Below are 22132 nucleotides of genomic sequence, written 5' to 3' on the forward strand. Positions count from 1 at the left end.
AAAATCAGCACTGCTCAGTGTTAGCCATTGTTAATCTTCAAAACTGACTAGGTTACTTTTAAACATATAACACTGTCAAAAGTGTTCATTTAACACTCAACAGTGTTGTATTTAACACTCAGAGGTGTGGACCCTTATAGACACTCTCCAGTGTTAATTTAACACTGGAGATTTTGCTGTGTAGAATCACATTAAACATCAATCACTGTTAAAATTTAGAAACCGAAAGCCATTTTTTATTTCTGCATACCTGCTGATATTTTTTTAGTGCTTTTAGAGGGCTTTGATGTGGCAGCCATCACAATTGCCTGTTTTCCATTAGTACCTACCCCTGTTTTTCCAGTAGGTTATAGTACCATGTAGTTTTTCAGTAACTACTGCACCAAGGTTCCAAGTGATCCAAAGTGATCAGAAAATTTGACATAGACTGAATGCCACCAGGTGGCTGGTCAATGGTGTCACTCGATAAGTTATGAGTGCGCCTCCTTCGTGAAAATCCAAGCCATCATTTTTGAAACTCTGAAATGTTTGAAATAGCGACCAAAATTAACAGCGTGATCCCTGAATTGAACACTAAAGTATAGACTGAGCAGGCATTTTGTCACCTTGACGTCCATGCTTGCTGTGGCATTTATATCACTGGATGCTCGGCTGCATTGCTATAGTGACCCCAGGCACAGTAGGTGATACTCAATTTCAGTGAAAAACTAGATGCCCTAAGTCACGTTAAGCCAATTTGAGTAGGTACAAATGTAAAAATGGCTTACGGTATGCAATTTATCAGTTCCAAAAAGTACAATTGTAGAAATACCTTGCATCTCCAAGGCCAATCCGAGTCACCATAATTATAGTCTATTTCTTCGCCTGGACTTGTGTCTCTGCTTGCAAATAAGCATAGATGGGGCTTTCCATTGATATTTAATATTTTCATCTTAGCACTTGGACTGATGTGGTTGTCATTGACAAGTCTGCCTAATGACCCATCTTCTTGAGATGCATCCACACTGTGGGGTTAGGCAAAAAAGTATTAGCTTAACTAGTTAGTTAGGAAGCTTTTTTTTTCATAAATCAAAAGCAATGTGTAATTTAATCTTAATCAAACTACACTGATATAATACGCACCACCAGAGTTTTCCATCAAACTTGAATTCAAACATGAACACCTTCAGGCTGTCATGATAAACTCTGGGTCTCCGCTCACATTCTTCTTTTGTTATGAGTTTACCTCTGTATTCCAAAAGGAAGTCTCCTTTTTGGAATGGAACAGTCGTGAAAATGCCCCGACCTGAATTGCAGAGGCATACCAAGTGAGTGACAAAAGACAAAGTGACAAACTCCAAATCTAATCCAAACTAAAGACCAACTTACCTTTGAAGGCATTTATGTAGTGGATATCAAGTCCCAGTTTGTCCCTTCCAGCAGAAACATGACAGACTGCATCCTCCCGTGGAGGAATGCGTCTCCTTCGCATGTTCTCCTGTACGTTTTGATTGGCTGCATTACCAAAGCATATAAAGTATTACGATTATCGTCATCATTGTCATCATCATCAGTAGTAGCAGAACTAGCAGTAGTGTAGTTTACAGCATAAACACAGCTGACTTATTCATAGTCCTAATTTATGCCTTCTTTTAAAATGTTAAAGGCCTAGTACTCAAAATGGCGACATGTGACATTTCTGTAATGGCGACTGCAGAGAGTGATACAAGTACTGAGAAAGCTTAGGCATCAAAACTGTAAGAAGTTTTTTCTTCAGGCATATAAATAAATACACGACTAAATACACTTATACCCTTGCTTTTATTTTAGGGCTGTCAGCAGAATGGACAGACATTGGACAAACTGCCCGAAATTAGCTAACAGCGACATCAGGGATTTTGACTCAGACTGCGCTGGTTTAATTGTTAATCGCGTTAGTCGCGATGTCGGCATTAACACGTTTAAGCCACAATAATGCTTTAACACCGAGTAAATCCTAACACGGGTTAGCCCGCTTTATCGCGTTGACGCGGTTAGTCGTCAGCCCTATTTTATTTACTCAATGACAAACGCTGGGGCCGTTTTACTTCTTCAAAGACTCACTAACAGTCCATAAAGCATAAATTAAACCAGTTTAATATAGGCCTGTGCACCTATAATTTCATATAGTATTAAAGTCATGGTGCATTTTACATTAAAAAAGGCTTACCTTTGTGTTTTTAATCCGTCTTCATATTGCCGTCGACATACACTTGTTAAAGGGCACGCGCGCGAAAGTTGTGGCGCCGTTTCCTGTAGGTACCGCCTATATATATAGCCTACCAATCACAATGACTTCCGGCCGTGTGTATTGAAAATGTGTATTAAATTGCAGTACCTACACACATCCACTCTAACTCGAAACGTCGCTGTGCAATACACTGGAATACACAAAAATCAGGTGAGGGGTATAGGTGGACTTTTAAGAAAATCAGAAAATCTTTTAATTATAGTTTAATAAATGAATTTACACTACAGTTTAAGCAAATACAGGTCAAAAGATAAATAATGACCTCATAAGAAGTAGAAAAAATTATTATTTAGACACTTAAAAATGCATTTACAAGTCATGTTTTAGGGGGACACATGAATACACAGCAAAAAGTCGAAATGTCCCCGGAGCCCAGGTACAGCGCAGGTCAAATGTCAATCCATACCACATAGACGCACTCACACACACACACACACACACACACACACACACACACACACACACACACACACACACACACACACAAACCACAAGCGCACACAATATAACCTTACATAAGAATATATAACCTTTGTTTGGCTCCAAAATTTTACAGCCCTACAGGAATAAATCTAAAAAAATCATCAATTCATCAGTGGAAAAAAATAAAAAAATGAAACTAGTTGTAAACCAATTACATAAAAAGAGCACTGATCGAAAGAGCGTCCATTTAATATTGGAAAATTATTTGGTGATGAGTATATTATGAGTATTATGAGTGATAACCTTAGTGTGTGAAATTTAAATTTACTGCATTGAGGTAAAGCAGGACAACCACAGAGATGAGTTGACTGTCAGAGGCCATTAGAAAATAATTTGTAACCTTCACCAAAGCTGTTTCTGTCTTGTGATGAGCTCTGAAACATGACTGAAACTGTTCAAATAAACAATTTCTCTGACGATTAACAGTTACATATTTTACAACTATTTTTTACAATTACGACAATTTTTGAGATAACAGTAAGGTTGCCTATTAGTCTATTATTAGCTAAAACATCTAAGTGAAGAGATGGTCTTCTAAGTACTACTTCCAGCTTAGAGGTCTGTGGTACACAACCGATTAATAGTGTAATACTGAAATATATCTAACATTCATTTAGAAACGTCTTTTTATTATAGTTATTTTTAGACTGTTTTTTCCTGTATTTGATTATGTGAATTTAGAAATTCAGTAAAATATATTTACTGGCTATATTATAAAATGTATTTAATTCAAATGTTTACTTTCGTGTGAGGTAATTAAAACAAAATCCTTTAAACCACTCTGAAGAGTTACAAGATTTGACCATTATATCTCCATAAAAAAACTGCTCATTTCGCAATAGTCACACCACATAATGAAATTCAGAATCACATAAACCTACATATAAATCAAACGGAAAATATATACTTTAGTCAGACCTACAATTTTTTGGTGATGTCAATCCATATGTTTTCAATATGCATTCTGAACCCTATTTCATTTACAGAGGGCTGCAATACAGATAAAAAAAAACCTCGGCATGTTAATTCTCTCGCTTCCTTATGTACTTGTCCTCATGTCAAACTACTTCCTCCATATTTTCAGTTATCTTCATACATAGTCTCAGCTTTTGGATTTGATTGTGAGAACCAATAAATATGAAATCACAGTATAAAATTATGAACACATTTCTTTATTCAGAAATCTATATGGGAAAAGTGATATCAGACAGGTAGGATCTTGCTATTTTCTTACTTTCATTTAGAATTTTAAATAATGATCCGCTCTCTGTTGCACAAGGAAAAGGCCCAGTTTTTGAATCTCACACTATGACCACAGAAATCTGTGATATTATAATACAAAAGAGAAAAAGCTATATATTTTTGGTTTTCATTCAATCAATCATTTCAAATGTCCTTAAACTGTATATGAAGAAACAATATTATGAATAGGAGTAATGATAGTAATATTTTTTAATGAATAATCCAAAAATTACTGAACAGAATCACATGCTTTGAATAGCTGGAGAAGTTTATCAGTTTTTACACTGAAAAGAAAATGTCTCAGAAATGATAGGTCTTATTAAAGACCTACCAAAGATCAGATATCATTTAACACCTCTTAAATAAACACTAAAAAACAATTTTTAACAAAAGACTATAAAAGTCTACAATAGTTTACATTAGTTCAAGAGAACAACCTTTTGAGGTTTTTAGAGATTTCTTTCATTTTTAGTCCATATATTATTGGATTGCAAAGAGGGTTATATGTTATAAATTGCAATGTCATTATAAAACGTGCAGTTTTAGGAAACTCTGATTCCAGTCTAACTATAACCATATCATACGTAAGCAAACAAGAATAGTTAATTAGAACTAGCACATGAGGCAAACAGGTTTGTGCAGCTTTTTTTCTGACATTTCCACAACTCTGATAGGCAACAATAATTATCTTTATGTATGTAAAAAGTATAAAAAACATAGGAGAAAGGGCAACATTAAATAGAACAACCATACCATATATAGATAATTCTCTTGAATTGACACAATAAAGATGGTTGACCGAATTGTTACAAAAAATACCTTTCAGAGTAAAGTTACAGAATGGTGTATTTGCATTTCCTGCTATTGGCACTGCAACCTGAATAGCAGGTAAAAACCAGCACAAAAGCAGGAAAATATTGACTCTTGTTCTTCTCATTATAGAAGGATATTGCAAAGGTTTACATATAGACACATATCTGTCATAAGCCATAGCTGACAGCAGTAAGAATTCTGAACTGCTTAAAACATAAAACATGAATACTTGAAAAAGACAGGCGTGATACAAAATAATCTGTTTTTCAGATAAGAAGTCAATCAAAAGCTTCGGGTAGATGACAGTGCTCAAAACAACAGAATTCACTAACAAAGCAGCAATGAAAATATACATAGGCTCATGAAGGCTTTTTTGAACTATGATGACCCACACAATAGTGGAATTGCTGCAAATTATTAGACCGTATACCATAAACATAATTACAAAATAAATATATCTGTATTTCTCCACTTCCACATGACCACCAAAAGTTATATATGTTATATTCATTTCAGCATTCATGAAAATCAGATATTACAAACTAAAATTTTAAACAGGCAGAATGTTTAAAACTAGTACATATAAAATATTATTATTCATAGATACCTAAACTTGGTGTGTGTTCATCTTTAGAAAGTGAACTGTTCAAATCAGACCAAATATGTGATGAAATGAAACTTCAAGCTCCATATATCTCATTCAACTCTCCACAAAGACCTATTACCATGTTCAACCTCTGGAGACATAAGCCGACAGTGGTTAGCCCTTACTTACACGGGTACATTTTCTGGCTCCTCCTCTTTTACTACATACATACGTGGGTATTAATTGAAAAACAAATTTTAAAGAAGAAAAAATTAGTTGACCGGCAGAAATGATAATAAAATAACAGCAAATATAGTCCTATATTTAAATATGTAATTCTGTTCAGGCTAAGAGAATTTCATGTAGATCGACATCATGCACACTGCAATGCAATGTGGGGAGAAAAAATAGTTAATGCACTTTAAGATAATTTCTGTTTCTGTTTTCTTTTTTCCTATTTCCATTGTGTTTTGTGTGCTTTTACAGCGTTTTTCTTATTGCTGGTGTTTTCTTAAGTTGCAGTCCGTTTGGCCTCTCAGGGCCACCGTAACAATTCCATAATTTACACAAATTTACTTTAGAGAATATAATTAATTGACAAATTTATAGAACAGTGAGGGTTCTTTTTAGAACACACCAATTTTTTCAATTATTTATTCCAATTCAAGTCTTTCAAGTCCAATAAATAGCTTGAAAGGTTACAAAGGTAAGTGATGAACTCCAAGAGGTTAAAAAAAAGGTAGGGTTTCCCAAAATCCTGTGTTGCAGAAAGTAGTGTGTTGCACAAAAAAGGTGAGAAAAAAGCAATTAACAGTGGAAGAGAGACAGACCAGCATAACACTTAAAAATTTAGGTCTTTCCTACAAAGAAATTGCAAAGAAAGTCAAGGTGTCAGTAAGTACGGTTCCCTTCACCATCAAAAGGCACTCAGAAATTTGGGGCAAACTCTGACAGGAAGAGGTCAAGCAGACCCCAAACCACAACTGAATCAGAGGACAAGTTCCCTAGAGTTAACAGCTTGCATGATAAGTGGTTCAAAGGACAATAGCTTCAAGCACAGCTTAGTAGTAAGCTGTAATAGTAAGCATGTCTCCATTTCAACTGTGAAGAGAGGACTTCGAGCTGCAGGTTTGACAGGACTAGCTGCAGCCAAAAAGCCATTGCTAAGACATCAGAATAAGACAAAGAGGCTTGCCTGGGCCATGAAGCAGACTACTGAAGACTGGAAGAAGAAATTATGGACTGATGAATCATAATTTGAAATACAGTACATCACGTAGGATCTTTGTCTTCTCTGGGCTACTCCATTTTGGGGCTGCCAGTGTCGATTATCTGTCTCCACCTCACTTCATTTCGAGCAAGATCCTCTGTCACACCAACCCTCCACATATCCTCCTTCACTATATCCAAGATCCTTCTCTGTGAACTTCATTTTTGTGTTCTGGCTGTTAGCTCCACATTCAACATCCCCTTTCCATCCTTTTATATCCACTATCCCTCCTCATCACATGTGCAGATCATCTCAATCTTGAATCTCTAGCTTTGCCTCCGAACTGCTTAACTTGACCTGTCCTTCTAAGATACTCATTTCTAATTTTGTTGCTCCTGGTCATTCCCAGTGGAAATCTTAGCATCTTCAACTCTACCATTTCACCTTCTGTCTTTTTTATCAGAGCCACCATCCCCAAAACATACATCAACTCTGCACTCTCTTCTCACCTGTCTTGGGTAGTGCCCATTGCTTTGAATGGTTGATCCCCTGTATTTAACTTATTTATCCTTGTGATTTCTTACATGTTCACCTTTCTCTCTCTTATTTACACACATGTATTCTGACTTTTTCCTACCGACTTTCATTCCTCTTCTAACCAGTCTATACCGCCATCTCTCCAGACTGTCTTCCAGTTATTCTCACTACACATCACAATGTCATTTGCGAACATTGTAGTTCATCCTGCCTTGCCCCATTTACCAACCTACCTATTCTTGTTAACAAGAAAGTGGCTCAGAGGTGATCCCTAGTGCAACATCCACCTTGGCTTGACCATTGTCTTGATGTTTTCCAAAAATAGTTTTCAAAATCTTTGATTAAATTAAATAGCAAAATGTTCCTTTAGAGTTCTTTGAGCGCTTTCTTTTTAGCACCACTCCTGTGGGTGGTGGCCTGTAAGCTCATCACATGCAGGAGGTGCCGTCTCCTGTAGTCCCACCACGCGCAGTAGGTGCCATAGGGGTCAGGTGCAATGTGTGCTGGGCAGCAGCCAGGGGCAGAGACCCTCAACTCTCACTCTGGCAGAGCTTCAACAGCATTCCTAGGGAGGTTGGAGACATTGAGTCCAAACGGACAATGTTCAGCACCTCCATTACTGAAGCTGCTGTACTGAGCTGCGACCACAAGGTGGTTGGTGCCTGTCGTGGTGGTAACCCCTGGACCAGATGGCAGGCACCAGAGGTAAAGGGAACCATGAGGCTGAAGAAGGAGTCCTCTTGGGCTTAGTTAGCCTGTGGGACTTCAGAGGCAGCTGATAGGTACTGACGGGCCAAGCGGAACGTGGCTTGGGCAGTGGCTGAAGCAAAACTGGGTGCGAGAGAGTTCGGAGAGGCCATGGAAACAGACTTTCAGACTGCCTTGAAGAGATTTTGGCTAACCAACAGCAGCTCAGGAGGCAAAAGCGGTGCTCTACTTGCACTGTGTAGGGGTGGAGGTGCTGACTTCGACTGAGGATATTGTCGGGCAGTGGAAGGAGTACTTCAAAGACCTCCTTAATCCCACTGAGACTTTAGGTACAAGGGGGATGCCTTGTCTATGTCCAGGAAAGAGGTCACGAAGGCAGTTAAAAAACTCCTTGGTGGAAGGCCCCTTGGGGTTACCCTGAGTTCCTGAAGGCTCTCAGTATTGTAGGGCTGTCTTGGTTCAAGGGGCCTCTGGATTGGCAAACCGGGATGGTGGTTCAAATGTTCAAGAAGGGGGACCAGAGGGCATGCTCCAACTATAGGAGGATCACACTTCTCTGCCTCCCCGGGAAAGTCTAGTCTAACTCCAGGGTGCTGGAAAGGAGAGTCGGTTCATTAGGCAAACCTCGAATGCAGGAGAAACAATGCAGTTTTTGTCCCAGTCCTGGAACCTTGGACAAGCTTAACCTCTCGAGGATACATGAGGGTGCATAGGAATCTGCCCAACCAGACTATATGTGTTTTTGGATTTGGAAAAGGCATTTTGGTATACTGTTGGAGGTGCTTAGGGAGTATGGCGTATCTGGCCCAATGCTACAGGCCATTTGATCCTTATACACCTGTTGCAAGAGCTTGGTCCCCATAGATGGCAATAACTTGCATTAATTTCTCCTGGGTGTTGCACTTCGCCAGGGCTGCCCTTTGCCCTTTTTCTGTTCATAATTTTTATGGACAGTATTTCTAGGCATAGCCAAGTGGCTCCCACTTGGGTGGTCTCAGAATCTCAATTCTGCTTTTTGCAGATGATGTGGTTCTGTTTGCTTCATCAGGTGATGGCCTCCAGCTCACACTGGAATGGTTGGCAGCCGAGTGTGGAGCGGTGGGAATAACAATCAGCACTTCCAAATCTGAGGCCATGACCCTTAGCCAGGAAAGGTTGGAGTGCCCACTATGTGCCAGGGACAAGTTCCTGCTTTAAGTGGGGGAGTTTAAGCATCTTGGGAGGGGCACAGAGTAGAGTCGCTGCTCCTTCACATTGAAAGGAACCAACTGAGGTGGTTCAGGTATCTGACAAGGATGCCTCCTAGATGCTTCCTGGGTGAGGTGTTCCAGGCATGTCCCACTGGGAGGAGGCCCTGGGGCAGACATGCTGGAGAGATTATATTTCTCGGCTGTCCAGGGAATGCCTTGCTTTTCCCCCAGACAAGCTGGGGGTGGCTGGGGACAGGAGGGTATGGGCTTCTCTTTTTAGGCTGCTGCCCCCATCACTCTGCCATCGATAAGTTGAAGAAAATGGATGGATGGTGGATTGCTTTTCCAGCCATTTTTTTGCTCACATCCTATCTTTTTTTAGGATGAGCTAATATATTGTAAAATAAGTAGTAATCTCATGTTAAGCATTTTACACGTTTGTTACTGTGATCTATGAATAATTAATCGGTGGTAAATAATCTGCAAATTATTGGATTCTTTTCTTATATGACAACTTTTTTGGAATTAGGATTGTACTTTTTCAAATGTTTTATGCACATTCAAGATAGACGGCAATAAATTACACTGGCCCATGATTTGTGACAAGGGAGGAAGATGTAGTTATTATAAAGCTATTGCAGCTATCACAGTTTTATAAAGTGTTACCACCCATTCCTTTAGTGGAAAATCTCTATTACACAGCATATATAAGAACCACCAATAATGTTATAAAAATCCAAAATAAAATATGAAAGTCTGACAAAATTAATCTGATAGTTTATTTGATTACTTATCCTCTTACCTATCTTGGAATTGGTGAACCTTTCATAAAAGAAGGCAATTTATATTTGTATTTAAATACGTCACCAAAAGCTGTTAATGTAAATTAACCATAGGTCTTAAACCCTATTCACATGAGCATTTTACTGAGCATAACAACAGACTTCAATACACTTTAATAATAATATTATGTTCAATTTATTTACAAATACAGATGAACACGGCATGGTTTATTTTTTCCTGTACTTTTCTGAATAATAGTTTGAATTACTTTATTAAATGAAAAGCATTTTCAATGATGGCAAGAAAATTATTACAAAACAAATTGTGGCACCTTAGCATTCAGAGTTAATACATGAAATGATTTTAGCATGATAGAAAAATCTTTTTAGCTGTTTAGAAATTTCCTTCATTTTGAGCCCATAAATGAATGGATTAAGCAATGGATGATAGAGCACTATTTGTAATGTCATTATTAATCGCGCAGTTTTGGGAAAATCTGATTCTACTCGAGCTATGCTTACATCATAGATACTTAAACAGGAGAAGCTAAATAAAACTAACAAATGGGGTAAACAGGTCTCCAAAGCTTTCTTCCTCACGTCTTTACAGCTTTGATAAGTGAGGATAAAAATGTTTGAGTATGTAAAAACTATGAAGAGCATAGGTAATATTACAAGATCTATTAAAGCAACTACTCCAAATACAGTAATTAATCGTGACTTGACACACTGAAGAGTGTAAACTGCATTATTACAAAATATTCCTTTTAAGTTAAAGTTACACAATGTTGCTTCAGCACTCCCAGCTGTTAAGACTGCAATGTGACAAACAGGTACAAGCCATGCTACAGCCAAGAAAATACTCACAGTGGTTTTACTCATGATAGTTTGATATTGCAGAGGTTTACAAATAGCCACATATCTGTCATAGGCCATGGCTGCCAAGAGAAAGAACTCTGAACTGCCTAAAGTGTAAAACATAAAAAACTGAAAGAGACAGGCTGAATATGTTGTGACTTGTTTTTCAGATAAAAAGTCAATCAGCAGTTTGGGGTAAACAGTTGTGCTGTAAAGAACACAGTTCAGCAGCAAAGCAGCAATGAAAGTGTACATCGGCTCATGAAGGTTTTTATGAATCCAGATTATGTACACAATAGTAGAATTACTGCAGATTATTAAACTATATAATATAAAGAAAATGAAAAAATAAACATATCTGTACTTGTTAACTTCAACATACCCATCTAGAGTTAAATATGTAGCATTTAACACCTCATCCATTAATACTTTGAAAAAAAATTATAAAACCAGCAGTGTTAATGAAGAATAACAAATAACAAAACAAAACTGCACCAATATGCAACCTATGTTGTCTTTCCTTCATTCATTTACAGGTATTTGAACTTGAAATATATCTTGGAGTACATTCATCAGTCAAATGTGCACAGTGAATCATCTTACTCCGTGAAAGGTTTTATTAGGTTGCTTTGTCCACCAGGGAATTGTACTGTGAAGGTCACAGTAAATCAAAACTGGATTATAGATGGCAGACAGTTGGTGTCGTAAGCCACCGCCTCTGTTCAAAGATGGTCGCTCATAGTGGACATAAATGGCTTCTTTCACTACTCTTTCAAACCATATGTCTTCTCTGTCCAAAAAGAGAAGACAGATAGATTTCTGTCTATGTAAGCTGCTACACTTGTTTTTCGACAATTTACCACACATGACTTTAGCATATACCAATGTTAAACATTGGAGTAGTTCTTACAGAACAAAGCATACAGTTAGGGCTGGATCAGGTAATACAACATCCTCCCTTTGTTATGCTGCAGTAGGCCTAGAATCTTGGGGGCTTTCCATAATGCACTTTTCCTTTACTCACCTCTTTTCACTCACTATGTGCTTGTACATCACTCTGCATTTAAAGAGTTATTATTAATCTCTGTCTCTCTTCTACAGAATGACTTTTGTACTGTCTTCCTCCCCTCACCCCAACCGGTAATGGGTAGATGGTTGCCCCTACGTAAGCCTGATTCTTCTTGTTTAAAGGGGGTTTATTTTCTTCCTGTCACCAGGTGCTTGCGCATAGGGGTCACCTGATTGTTTGTGTGTATTGTTGTATTGTATTATCTTTACCTTACAATATAAAGCATTATGGGGCAACTGTTAATATTGGCAAAATCTGAATTAAATGGAAATGAGACGATTCTAGGGAAGTGAGTGACCGCCTGTCAATTCTGAACTCCTTACAGGAACACAGGACAAAGTTCAGATGGGCAAGCAAAAAGTTTTGAAAGTTAACTAGGAAACAGGCAAGGAAAGCAGACTGCACAATGGAAAATGGCAGGACTTAGGAGATTAGAATCAGTAAGTCTATTTGCAGGCAACTATAGTGGTGTAAAAAGTGTTTGGCCCTTCTTGATTTCCCATTTTTTGTATTTTTGTCACACCTAAATATTTCAGGTCATCAAACCAAATGTTAATATTAGACAAAGATAACACAGATAAACAAAAAGGGAAGTTTCCTAAATATAGGTGGCCCCCTTCAAACTCGGGTCTTCTACAAGAGGCCTGGAAGCTTCAGGGTCCTGCACAATATCTTTGCTGTTCCTATGATTGCACTCCTAGGAACAGCATCTGACAGAGATCTCAGATGATGTTCCCAGGATCTGCTGGAGCCGCTCGCCTAGCTTGGGAGTCACTGCATTGAGTGCTCTGATTACTACTGGCACTACTGTTACATTCACCCTCCACATCTTCTTAAACTCTCTGAGCCCTTGGTACTTCTCAAGCTTCTTGTGTTCCTTTTTCCTAATGTTGCTGTCATTTGTTATCATTTCGACTATCACTACGCCTATTTTCTTCTGCTTTTCTACCATCTCTATGTCTGGTTGGTTAGCCATCACCATTTTGTCCGTCTGTATCTGGAAATCCCACAGGATCTTAGCTTGGTCATTCTCCAACACCCCAGGGGGCGTCTCACATTTTGACCTCGGGACTTCGACGTCATATTTGGCACAGATGTTTCTGTTTACTATGCCAGCCACTTTGTTATGGCGGTCCATATATGCCCTGCCCGGCCAAATTACATTTGGCCCGCAGGCCAGAGTTTGACACCTATGTGCTAGATTGTCTCAGGGGCATCTTTACACTTTCTGCATCTGAGGTCTTACCTTGTGCAGTAGACCCCAGCCCGATGGATCTTGTGCTCAGAACTTGTTCTTGTGCTGCCACAGCGGTGTTCTTAGCCCTCAAGCTTTTTTGTCTGGTACTGAAGGGCCAGCATTTCCTAGTCAGGACCAACAATTCAACAGTGATCTTTTACATAAACAGGCAGAGAAGAAACCTGTTATGGTGCATGGGTGTCTCTAAGAGTCACCCATGCTCTGGGCCATCTGAACCTGGGAGTAGAGGGAATGGAGGTTGCACCCTTTGATAGTGGCCCAGATTTGGGATCTTTTTGCCTCCCTCTTCAGGTAGGAGGAGAAGTGATTCATCCATGCACAGATCTGTGGTGTTAGAAATGACTGAAAGAATAATAGGCTCTGTTTTGAGTTTTGTTCAAAAGTTATGCAAAAGTTATGCAGGCTTGTTGTGCAAACAAGCCTGCATAACTTAATAAATATGGAATTTGAAAAATAACAAACCTAAAAAGAAACACTAGGTACGAGATACATGAGTACCTATGATACGGTGATACTTTTGGTAAACAACCATTTGACTAACATGTCTGTCTCACCTGCTCTTGTTCCCTCTCTGTTCTGTCCTCGTTCTCCATCTCCCTCTCTCTCCCTCTCTGTTCCTCTCTCTCCCTCTTTGTGCTGACAATCAAGCCAAACACCAACATCATACAGTTGAAACCAGATATTTACAAACTCTTCAGATAAAAACACAAACACTTTTTTAATTGTAACATAAAATCAGGCTAAATGTTTATTTTTTTTAGGTTGATAAATATAAAAAGCACATTTGTTAACTTTAAGAGTAAAGAGAGAAACTATCTGTATTTCTTAATTGTAAATGGCACCAAATTGTATTCAAAATTGAGCCACACTTATGGAGCTCCACAGTTCTTTTCCTGGTGTTTTGGTTGATATCTCTTGATTTTCCTATGTCAAAGAAACAGGCTCTGTGTTTTGCCTTATATGCATCCACGGGTGTGCCACCAGTTTACTCACATGGACTCTACTAACCTATCAGAAGCTTCTTCAGCTCAGAATGGAATCGTCTGGAGTTTTCTTATTAATTAACAATAAACTTAGTGTATACTCCTAAATTTGATGAAAGTGATAAAAAACATAGACAGCTCTCTTTATTCTGACATGTAACTAATTCAAAAGATATTTCAATATTTATTTATCCAAAACAAAACAAGTTTACTCTAAATTGATGTTGTACAGTAAAAAAATGTTCTTGTTTTATGTTTTCCATAAAGTGTATGTAAATATCTGGTTTCAACTGTGAATATCCTGCTGTGTATTGAAATTCCTCTTGTTTTGCATAGAAATATACTGAACAACATACAAAGCATAATATATAAAATAACATCTACCTGAGTGTTTTCTTTGAAAGAAGCCCCTTATGTCCATTCTTGTATTCTGAAACCAATTTATTTAGCCGTGGAGGGTAACAACTGAAAATATGAAATAAACACAAATGTAAGCTAAGACTCTCTAAAGAAACAACATTGTTGTTGTTCGGCTTTTCATTTCGCCATTTGTTGATTCACTTGAAGAACAAGTAATGTAATATGGGTCAAGTGATCAGTTTGATATCAATCTTTCGTGATACACTGTCATATTTACATTGTTTGTACAGTATGAATGATTTGCTTTGGTACCTGGTCAAACTTCAGTTCTCCTCTGTCTGCCTGGCTCCACTTCTCCAACAGCAAACTCGCAGGCAGCAGCTCCCCACAACCGAGATGACAGACCTTGCCGACCGTACATACAATACACAAACATCACATTGGGGAGACAGGTCAGGCTAGGTAGCAAGGAAAAAAACATCAAAAAGCGTAACACAAAAGGATAATACAGGAATGCACAGATATTAACACACCATAGCACAATAAACACAGACAAGCAACACGGGAAAGTGTTCCAGTGTGTACATCTGATCTGGGACCGCTGCAATCTTCGACTGCGCCTCCAGCTGACCCGATGTCCACATCAGAGGGGAGGTAAGCGTTGGAGGTGGCGTTGGATCCGGGGTAGGGAGGGTGATGTGTCAGCGAGTGCTTATCAGTATCAGTATATGTATGTGTGTGCGTGTCCATAGTTCAGCTGAGACCGCGTCCTTCGCCCTGCCAGGCCCTGCCAGTGTGCACTATGTGCTTCAAATATTGTGTGTAGTTTTTGTTTTATACAGTTGTCAGCCAGGCATCTAACTATGAAAAAATTACACTCCAAAAGACCCTGAGCTTCTGAAAAAACAACCCGGGCTTAAGCCCAGTAAGCCACCCCGCCACTGGTTAGCACATGTGATAACTTTGACTTCAGAAGGTAAAACTTGTTCAAAATCTGTGCTTGAATCACATCTTGTTTATTTAAAATCCATTATACTAGTTTACACCATAGTCAGGTACGCTTCGAAGGCTACTCTTTAAATCTCCTATTTCTGATAATTAATACCAAACTTTTTAATACAAGGCAAGTTTAATTGCTCTCTTAGGCCAAAAGACAAAATGGCTTGTTGACCACTTTATCCTTTTGACAGTTACGTCTGTGATAGTTACAACTTAGTGACACATTGTGGAGGCCATTGAAATAATAAATTCTCTCCTTCTCTCTCTTCTCTCTGGTGTGAAGACCCAAAGGTACTGGATGTTTGTTGTGATATACTACATTAGATCAGGTTCACGGATCCTGCTAATGACAGTGATACATGGGAAAACATCCCAAAAGTCCTTCATAGTAGCTACTGTGAGATAATTAGTTGTTTAGAGACTGGCTGTAGTCAGGCCACTCCTCTGAGGCTTGGCCTGTTGTTTTACACAGTGCAGGTGGGATGCAAGCTCACTAATGATACTCATTACAGTAACCTTATATCACCTATGGACTGTCAACTTAATTTCTGTCACCTAATCCTGAAGTAAAATTGCATAAACATACAGTTGGAACTTACTTTTTTCTTCTAAGACCACACACACACACACACACACACACGGGTCTATGTGGTATGGAGGGACTATCCTACGTCAATCCGCCCGGTGGTGGTTTAAGTGGACTACCCTTTTCAAAGGACTTAGAGCCAAGGGAGTGAGGTTAAAGTGTTCGAAAAAATCTGAAAAAAATTTGGGTCACTTCAGACCTCATACACTCCCTATAGAAGTCTAGATACACTGATACACACCAACCAGACTCTACTGTGTTTTCTGGAGACATTGTCCACTTGACAACAATGTGTTTTATGAGGTCCAAAAAAACAATATTGGGTCTTTAAAGGGACAATGATGTAATATTTAAATAGCTCATCATTACCATAAATACACATCTGACAGGACACAGGATTACTGGAACATCATTTTATTAGTGTTCTTGGATCTGAACATTAATTTTAACCATAAATAAAAAAAGAAATCTATGGACAAAAATGCCCACGCTTCCCACAGAAATATAAAAATATAGAAAACAGAAAAATTTAAAACATTTAAAATGAATTTTAATAGTTTAAAGGTAAATATTAAGGGGAGAAAATATGCATTTATAATTTTTTATTTTAAATATAACCCGTCAAAAAAAAAACCCTAAATAAATTAAATGTAAAAATTATGAAATACAAACTGCTTCTGTATTTAACAAGAACTTTTTTTTTTTCTTTAAACAGAACATCAGTGTTAACAACAATTGGCAATCTGACCAAGATGTAAAACCACATCTGGCTAAACAGTTATTTTAGTTCATTTTTTTTCTGCCTTTTTGCAGTTAATCCTCTGTTTCTTACAAAATCTCTTATGTTTTGAACTGTTCTTCCTGCCAACACCGGATCTTCTACCAATTTGCAATGACTGCATTCATTTTTGGTGGCTAGTTTCCCTTCGTTTATGTGGTCTTTAAAATGCCTCATCACTGCAGCAACCTCAGCCTTGGACCACATGTTTTTGGGAGCTCTTCGGGAATTGTGAGATTGAGCAGCATTTTTCTCTGGAAGATATATAAAGTAGTAGTAGTTAAAACAAACAAAAAACCAAACAAAAAAAACAAAAAACATTTGCTTGTTAAAAGAATGGATGCTACCCTGTATTAACTTCTGAAATGTGTTGCTACCATCAATATCAAAACGAGCTAAAATTCTCTTTGAAAATTTATCAAATTTCTAAAATGAGACAACATTTAGTGTTCCGCTGTGAATAAAAGACTAAATAAAAAGTTGAATAAAAGTCTCTTGATGCATGCTCAATCATCCAGGTAAGTAAATCCCAAAACGTTGATTCTGTTAATCTGGACGTAGCGTTTTCAGTGGGAGAAACATTTTGTCACTCATCCAAGTGACTTTTTGCCACCACTCTGCAGTTTGCCATATGTTGCAAAGTGATGAAACAATAATACGCTTAGAGAACCAACTGCACCCCTTACCTTCAGAGGGAGCAGCAGTCTCACTTGCTGCAGGCATTGTGAGTGGTCCTTCATCTGCTGATTACACAATTTGATTAAGTTTTAATATTTGTAACAAACATTTTATCCACAGAAACCAAGCTAGTGGTAACTTACCACAATCTACAGTGTCTTGGAGCTGCGCTGTGTTTGTGGAATCAGCTACTGCATGTACAGGCTCACTGGTGCCACACGCCGACATTGTGAGTGCTGTGTCATCATCATCTGATTCACTCTCACTGTCCTTTGTTTCAGCATCACTTAATGCAATTTCATCTGAGAAATTGTGGGGGGGGGAAAACAAAACAAAAAAACAAACAAACACAACCCCCCCAAAAACCTCACATTAACAACGAGATATGACAAAATACAGAACAAATACTGGAAATTATAGTACATAGTTTTACTATTTAAGGCCACCACTCTGCAGTTTGCCAAATGTTGCAAAGTGATGAAACAATAGACTTCAAGAACCTTAAATCATGGACATTTAACAGAATGGTCTGTGCTTTTAGGTTTTAATTCTGTTGATAAAGCATAATATTCAACTACTGCCCTAATATTTGCTCCTTTCAATACAAACCTTCTATTTTGATCTCATCCAGTGATTTCCCCTGGATCTGGGAAAGATGTCCTTTTTCCAGTGTTAAAAGCAGTTTGGAAATCTTGGCCAGCTGTGTTGTGGGAACTGGTAATCTGTAGAATTCGCGGTGAACGCGGATATCATGACCCAGGAAATCTGCAACCTGATCAAGTTCGTTGTTTTTCAAATTAAGGACTTGTGAGAGTGTGGCAACATGTTTTCTGAGCTGTGTCGATCTTAGATACTCAGGCTGCTTTGCTCCACACTGGTGTGCATGAACACGCAAGGAGTCCATTCCTCTGTAATGACTCATTGATCGGGGTCTTGCAAAGAGGTAGATATTAGTGGCACAAATACCACAGTCAGGCCTCCTACTAACCAGTAGTGACAGAGCATCCAGCATGCTTGGTGTTAGCAGAACCGGAACATTTCTGTCCCTTTTCCCCATTATTTCTATTCTACAGAAATAGTTACAGAGTCTCTGTTCCATTTCTGAGAGCCCCATGGCAACATCTGTGTGGAGTGCTGTTTTGTCTCTTTCAAGAAAACTTTTGAGGCGCATCTTTGAAACCTCTCCAGAACGTCTTCGGTTGAACACAATGATTTGTGAGAGTGTAACTTGTGCAAGTTGGGCATAATTCTGAGCTGTGGCTTCGTTCTCCAAGCTGCAAAAGGCACTTTCTGCAGATTTTTGAAGGTAGTGATGGAGAATCCGAACATCTTCTGTAAAGGGCAATGTTGATGGCTTGTTAAACTTTGCCTCACTCAATGTGTTCAAGGCACGGTGAGACACCATCTCGGACCATTTGGAGACATACAACTTCTTGAACGCATCAGTGGACTTGATTAGGGCTTCATCCTCTGTCATGAGGGCACGACAATGGATAATGTCAGACATTTTATGCAGTGTATGTCCCAGTTTCAGCGCAAGGCTTGGAGTTTTGTATGACAGTGTCTCTTCATCAAAACCTGAAACTTTCTTTACTGCTTGCACAACTCTCTGGAAATTAGCAGGCTTAATAGCTTCTTCCATGTTATGCACTGAGAATTCTGTGCGCAGACACAACAACAAACGTCCCGCTTCACGAAGCTTCTGTCGTATATAATCATACTTTGTAGGGTCTTGTCCATGTTTATTGTAGAGGGACTGGGCAAAGTGAATAACAGTAAAGTCATTTCGCACAGCTGAGGCAATCTCATCTTGTTTCATAACAGCAAGAACCTTCCAGACTCCACTTGACACCTGCGGATAACACTGAGACTCCAGAGTTAAAGCCAGGCCGAGTACTTTGGTTCTTCCAGGTTCTTTATCCGTGTCATCTTTTGGTTTGTTCGGACATCTGCGGACATGTCTCCAAAGATCCTTGCGAACATACATCCCTTGACAATAAAAGCAATGAGCGAACTTTCCCTCTACTGCTTTAATCTTGGGTCTTCTCTTCACTTTCAGTGGTCCCACTCCACCATGCAAAACTGCAGCATTATGCTTAAAATTTCCCTTATTTCTCAATTTCTCTAACAGACTTTTACGCTCGTTTGAGTCTCTAGGCAGGGAAAATGCATGCACAACATCAGGAGCCGTTTTGTGCGTTTTCAGGTGGCGGGAAATTTTAGCTTGTGGTTTGCCACAAAAATAGCAGTAATTTCTTTTACTTAAAGTCATTTTTTCTGATTCAGTTTCGCAAAGCTCACTTTTATCTTGTGGCTTGTCCTTTGTCAAGTTGTGGATTAAATTCATTGAATCTGATTGTTCATGCGCTTTGGAGATGTCATTTTGGCATAGCAGACCTTTTGATGTGCTTGGCAATAATGAGATGTCTTCATCTGAATCTTCATCATATGACTCTGAATCTGGCACATATTCTTCTTCTGATATGCTGTGGTTGCCATCATCATCGCTTGATATTTGATCCTGAACTGAATGTGGCAATCCATCCTCCCCTGAATATTCAGAAATTTCTTCTTTCTGGAATGTAAGAACAAAAGTTATTTTAATTGATCAATACTTTAGACAGGTAAAAAATAAACTGAAAAACAAAGTCAAGCCAAATATGAATGGGATACACACCTGTGTTGACTGGTGGCAATTCTGATTTGCCAATTTTGCAAGGCAAGATTTGTGCCAGACCCCTAAACAAACTGAAACACATTTTGATAGACTTAATTTAGCTTTGCAGTTCTATTTAAGTGAAGTAGTTTTTTGTCAAAGCATTGCAGTAATGTCAAATGCTGAAAAAAAAAAAAAAAAAACCAAACTGTTCACACTTAAGGATATTTTAATGACTACACATACACTGCTAATCCCCCCCCCCCCCCCAAAAAAGGACATCCCAGATGTGAATGAAGGAATTATTCTTATTAAATACTTTGTTCTTTAGGTAGTTGAATGGCATGAAAGTGTGTAGTTGAATGTGTGTGGCCTCCAGATGCCTGTATGACTTCCCTACAATGCCTGGGCATGCTCGGGATGAGGTGGCGGATGGTCTCCTGAAGGATCTCCTCCAAGACCTGGACTAAAGCATCTGCCAACCCCTGGACAGTTTGTGGTGGATGGAGTGAGACATGATGTCCCAGATGTGCTCAATTGGATTCAGGTCTGGGGAACAGGCGGGCCAGTCCATAGCATCAATGCCTTTGTCATGGAGGAACTGCTGACATACTCCAGCCACATGAGGTCCAGTGTCGTCTCGCATTAGGTGGACCCCAGGGTCAAACGCACCAGCATGTGGTCTCACAAAGGGTCCGAGGACCTCATCTTGTTACCCAATGACAGTCAGGCTCTCTGGCAGGTACAGAAATGCCACCCCTCACCATTACTGACCCACTGCCAATATGATCATGCTGGAGGATGTTGCAGGCAGCAGAACGTTCCCCACGGCATCTCCAGACTGTCACGTGCTCTGTTTGAACCTCCTTTCAGCTGTGAGGAGCATAGGGTGCCCGTGCCGAAGTTGCCAAACTTTGTGTTTTCTGGCAAATGCCAAGCATCCTGCATGGTGTTGGGCTGCAAGCTCAATCCCCACCTGTGGACGCTGGACCCTCAAGCCACCCTCATGAAGTCAGTTTCTGACCATTTGAGCAGACAGATGCACATTTGTGGCCTGTTTGAGGTCATTTTGCAGGGCTCCTCTTGTTCCTCCTTGCACAAAGGTGGAGGTAGCGGTCCTGCTGCTGGGTTGTTGCCCTCCTTTGGCCTACTCCACATCCAGGTAGCACCTCCATGCTCTGGACACTACACTAACAGACACAGCAAACCTTCTTGCCACAGCTCACATTGATGTGCTACGCTAGATGAGCTGCACTACCTGAGCCACTTGTGTGGGTTGTAGACCGTCTCATGCTACCACTAAAATGAAATCACGGCCAGCATTCAAAAGTGACCATAACATCAGCCAGAAAGCATAGGTACTGAGAAGTGGTCTGTGGTCACCACCTGCAGAACCAGTCCTTTATTATGGTGAATTGACTATAATTTCCACTTGTTGTCTACTCTATTTGCAAAACAGCATGTGAAACTGGTTGTCAGTGTTACTTCCTAAGTGAACAGTTTGATTTCACAGAAGTGTGTTCTGACTTGGAGTAACATCGCATTGTTTAAGTGTTCCCTTTATTATTTTGAGCAGTTTATGTTATGGAATGGGGAATTGAGGACAATCCCAAGTATACCATTTTTACAAGGTCCTGCACCAATGAGGTAATACTACATTTCTTTAATTAGACGTGACCACCCATTAATTAAAAAGGGAGCAGTGTTCATTTCAGCTAGTCTTAACTTGTTGAACTCTATTAATGCTTTTTACTATACACTGTACCTATTCACTAAATGTCTCACCTTTGCACTTATAGCCAAGCCACTTGAGGGAGGAAACCGGTCCCACACACTGAATGCACTTGTCCAAAGATGATATTGTTGTGCACACCAGACGATGATTGTGACACTGTTAGCAAAATATTGCAACATTTATTTGTTTTGGACAGTTGGAAAGGTGAGGTGTTTTCAATTCAGTTGCAGATATCAACTAATAAACTTCGTCCATGTAAATCACATCACACCCAGGTGACTGCCAAACACACACAGCATCCATAAAGAATGATGATAGATTAAATTATTAGTTCATTAAGTGGTACACTGGA

The 22132-nt window shown here is 39.2% G+C and overlaps 2 protein-coding genes and 2 long non-coding RNA genes across 5 annotated transcripts; all 4 read right to left on the bottom strand.

Moving 5' to 3' along the window:
- Positions 1–1189: 1189 nt before the first annotated feature.
- Positions 1190–2211, bottom strand: LOC309691039. Its single transcript, XR_014271856.1, has 3 exons — positions 2189–2211; positions 1369–1494; positions 1190–1285 (listed from the first exon to the last, which is right to left on the bottom strand). It is a non-coding gene; the product is annotated as an uncharacterized lncRNA (long non-coding RNA).
- Positions 2212–4418: 2207 nt separating this feature from the next.
- Positions 4419–5330, bottom strand: LOC309691020 (olfactory receptor 6N2-like; the record flags this gene model as incomplete). Its single annotated transcript, XM_082508548.1, has 1 exon — positions 4419–5330. The coding sequence occupies one exon, from the start codon at positions 5328–5330 to the stop codon at positions 4419–4421; it is 912 nt and encodes a 303-aa protein (XP_082364674.1).
- Positions 5331–10153: 4823 nt separating this feature from the next.
- LOC309691207 (olfactory receptor 6N2-like) lies at positions 10154–11101 on the bottom strand (the record flags this gene model as incomplete). The annotated part of the gene is made up of 1 exon (XM_082508800.1): positions 10154–11101. The coding sequence occupies one exon, from the start codon at positions 11099–11101 to the stop codon at positions 10154–10156; it is 948 nt and encodes a 315-aa protein (XP_082364926.1).
- A 5845-nt stretch (positions 11102–16946) lies between these two features.
- Positions 16947–22062, bottom strand: LOC309691034. 2 transcript variants are annotated; one of them, XR_014271850.1, is made up of 4 exons: positions 21831–22062; positions 17533–17691; positions 17398–17454; positions 16947–16965 (listed from the first exon to the last, which is right to left on the bottom strand). It is a non-coding gene; the product is annotated as an uncharacterized lncRNA (long non-coding RNA). The 2 variants fall into 2 exon arrangements; XR_014271851.1 differs by lacking the exon at positions 21831–22062 and adding an exon at positions 17999–19148.
- Between the last annotated feature and the right edge of the window lie 70 nt (positions 22063–22132).

The sequence above is a fragment of the Aulonocara stuartgranti genome (assembly GCF_965226115.1).
Source record: "Aulonocara stuartgranti genome assembly, chromosome: 16".
NCBI classification, from domain to species: domain Eukaryota; kingdom Metazoa; phylum Chordata; class Actinopteri; order Cichliformes; family Cichlidae; genus Aulonocara; species Aulonocara stuartgranti.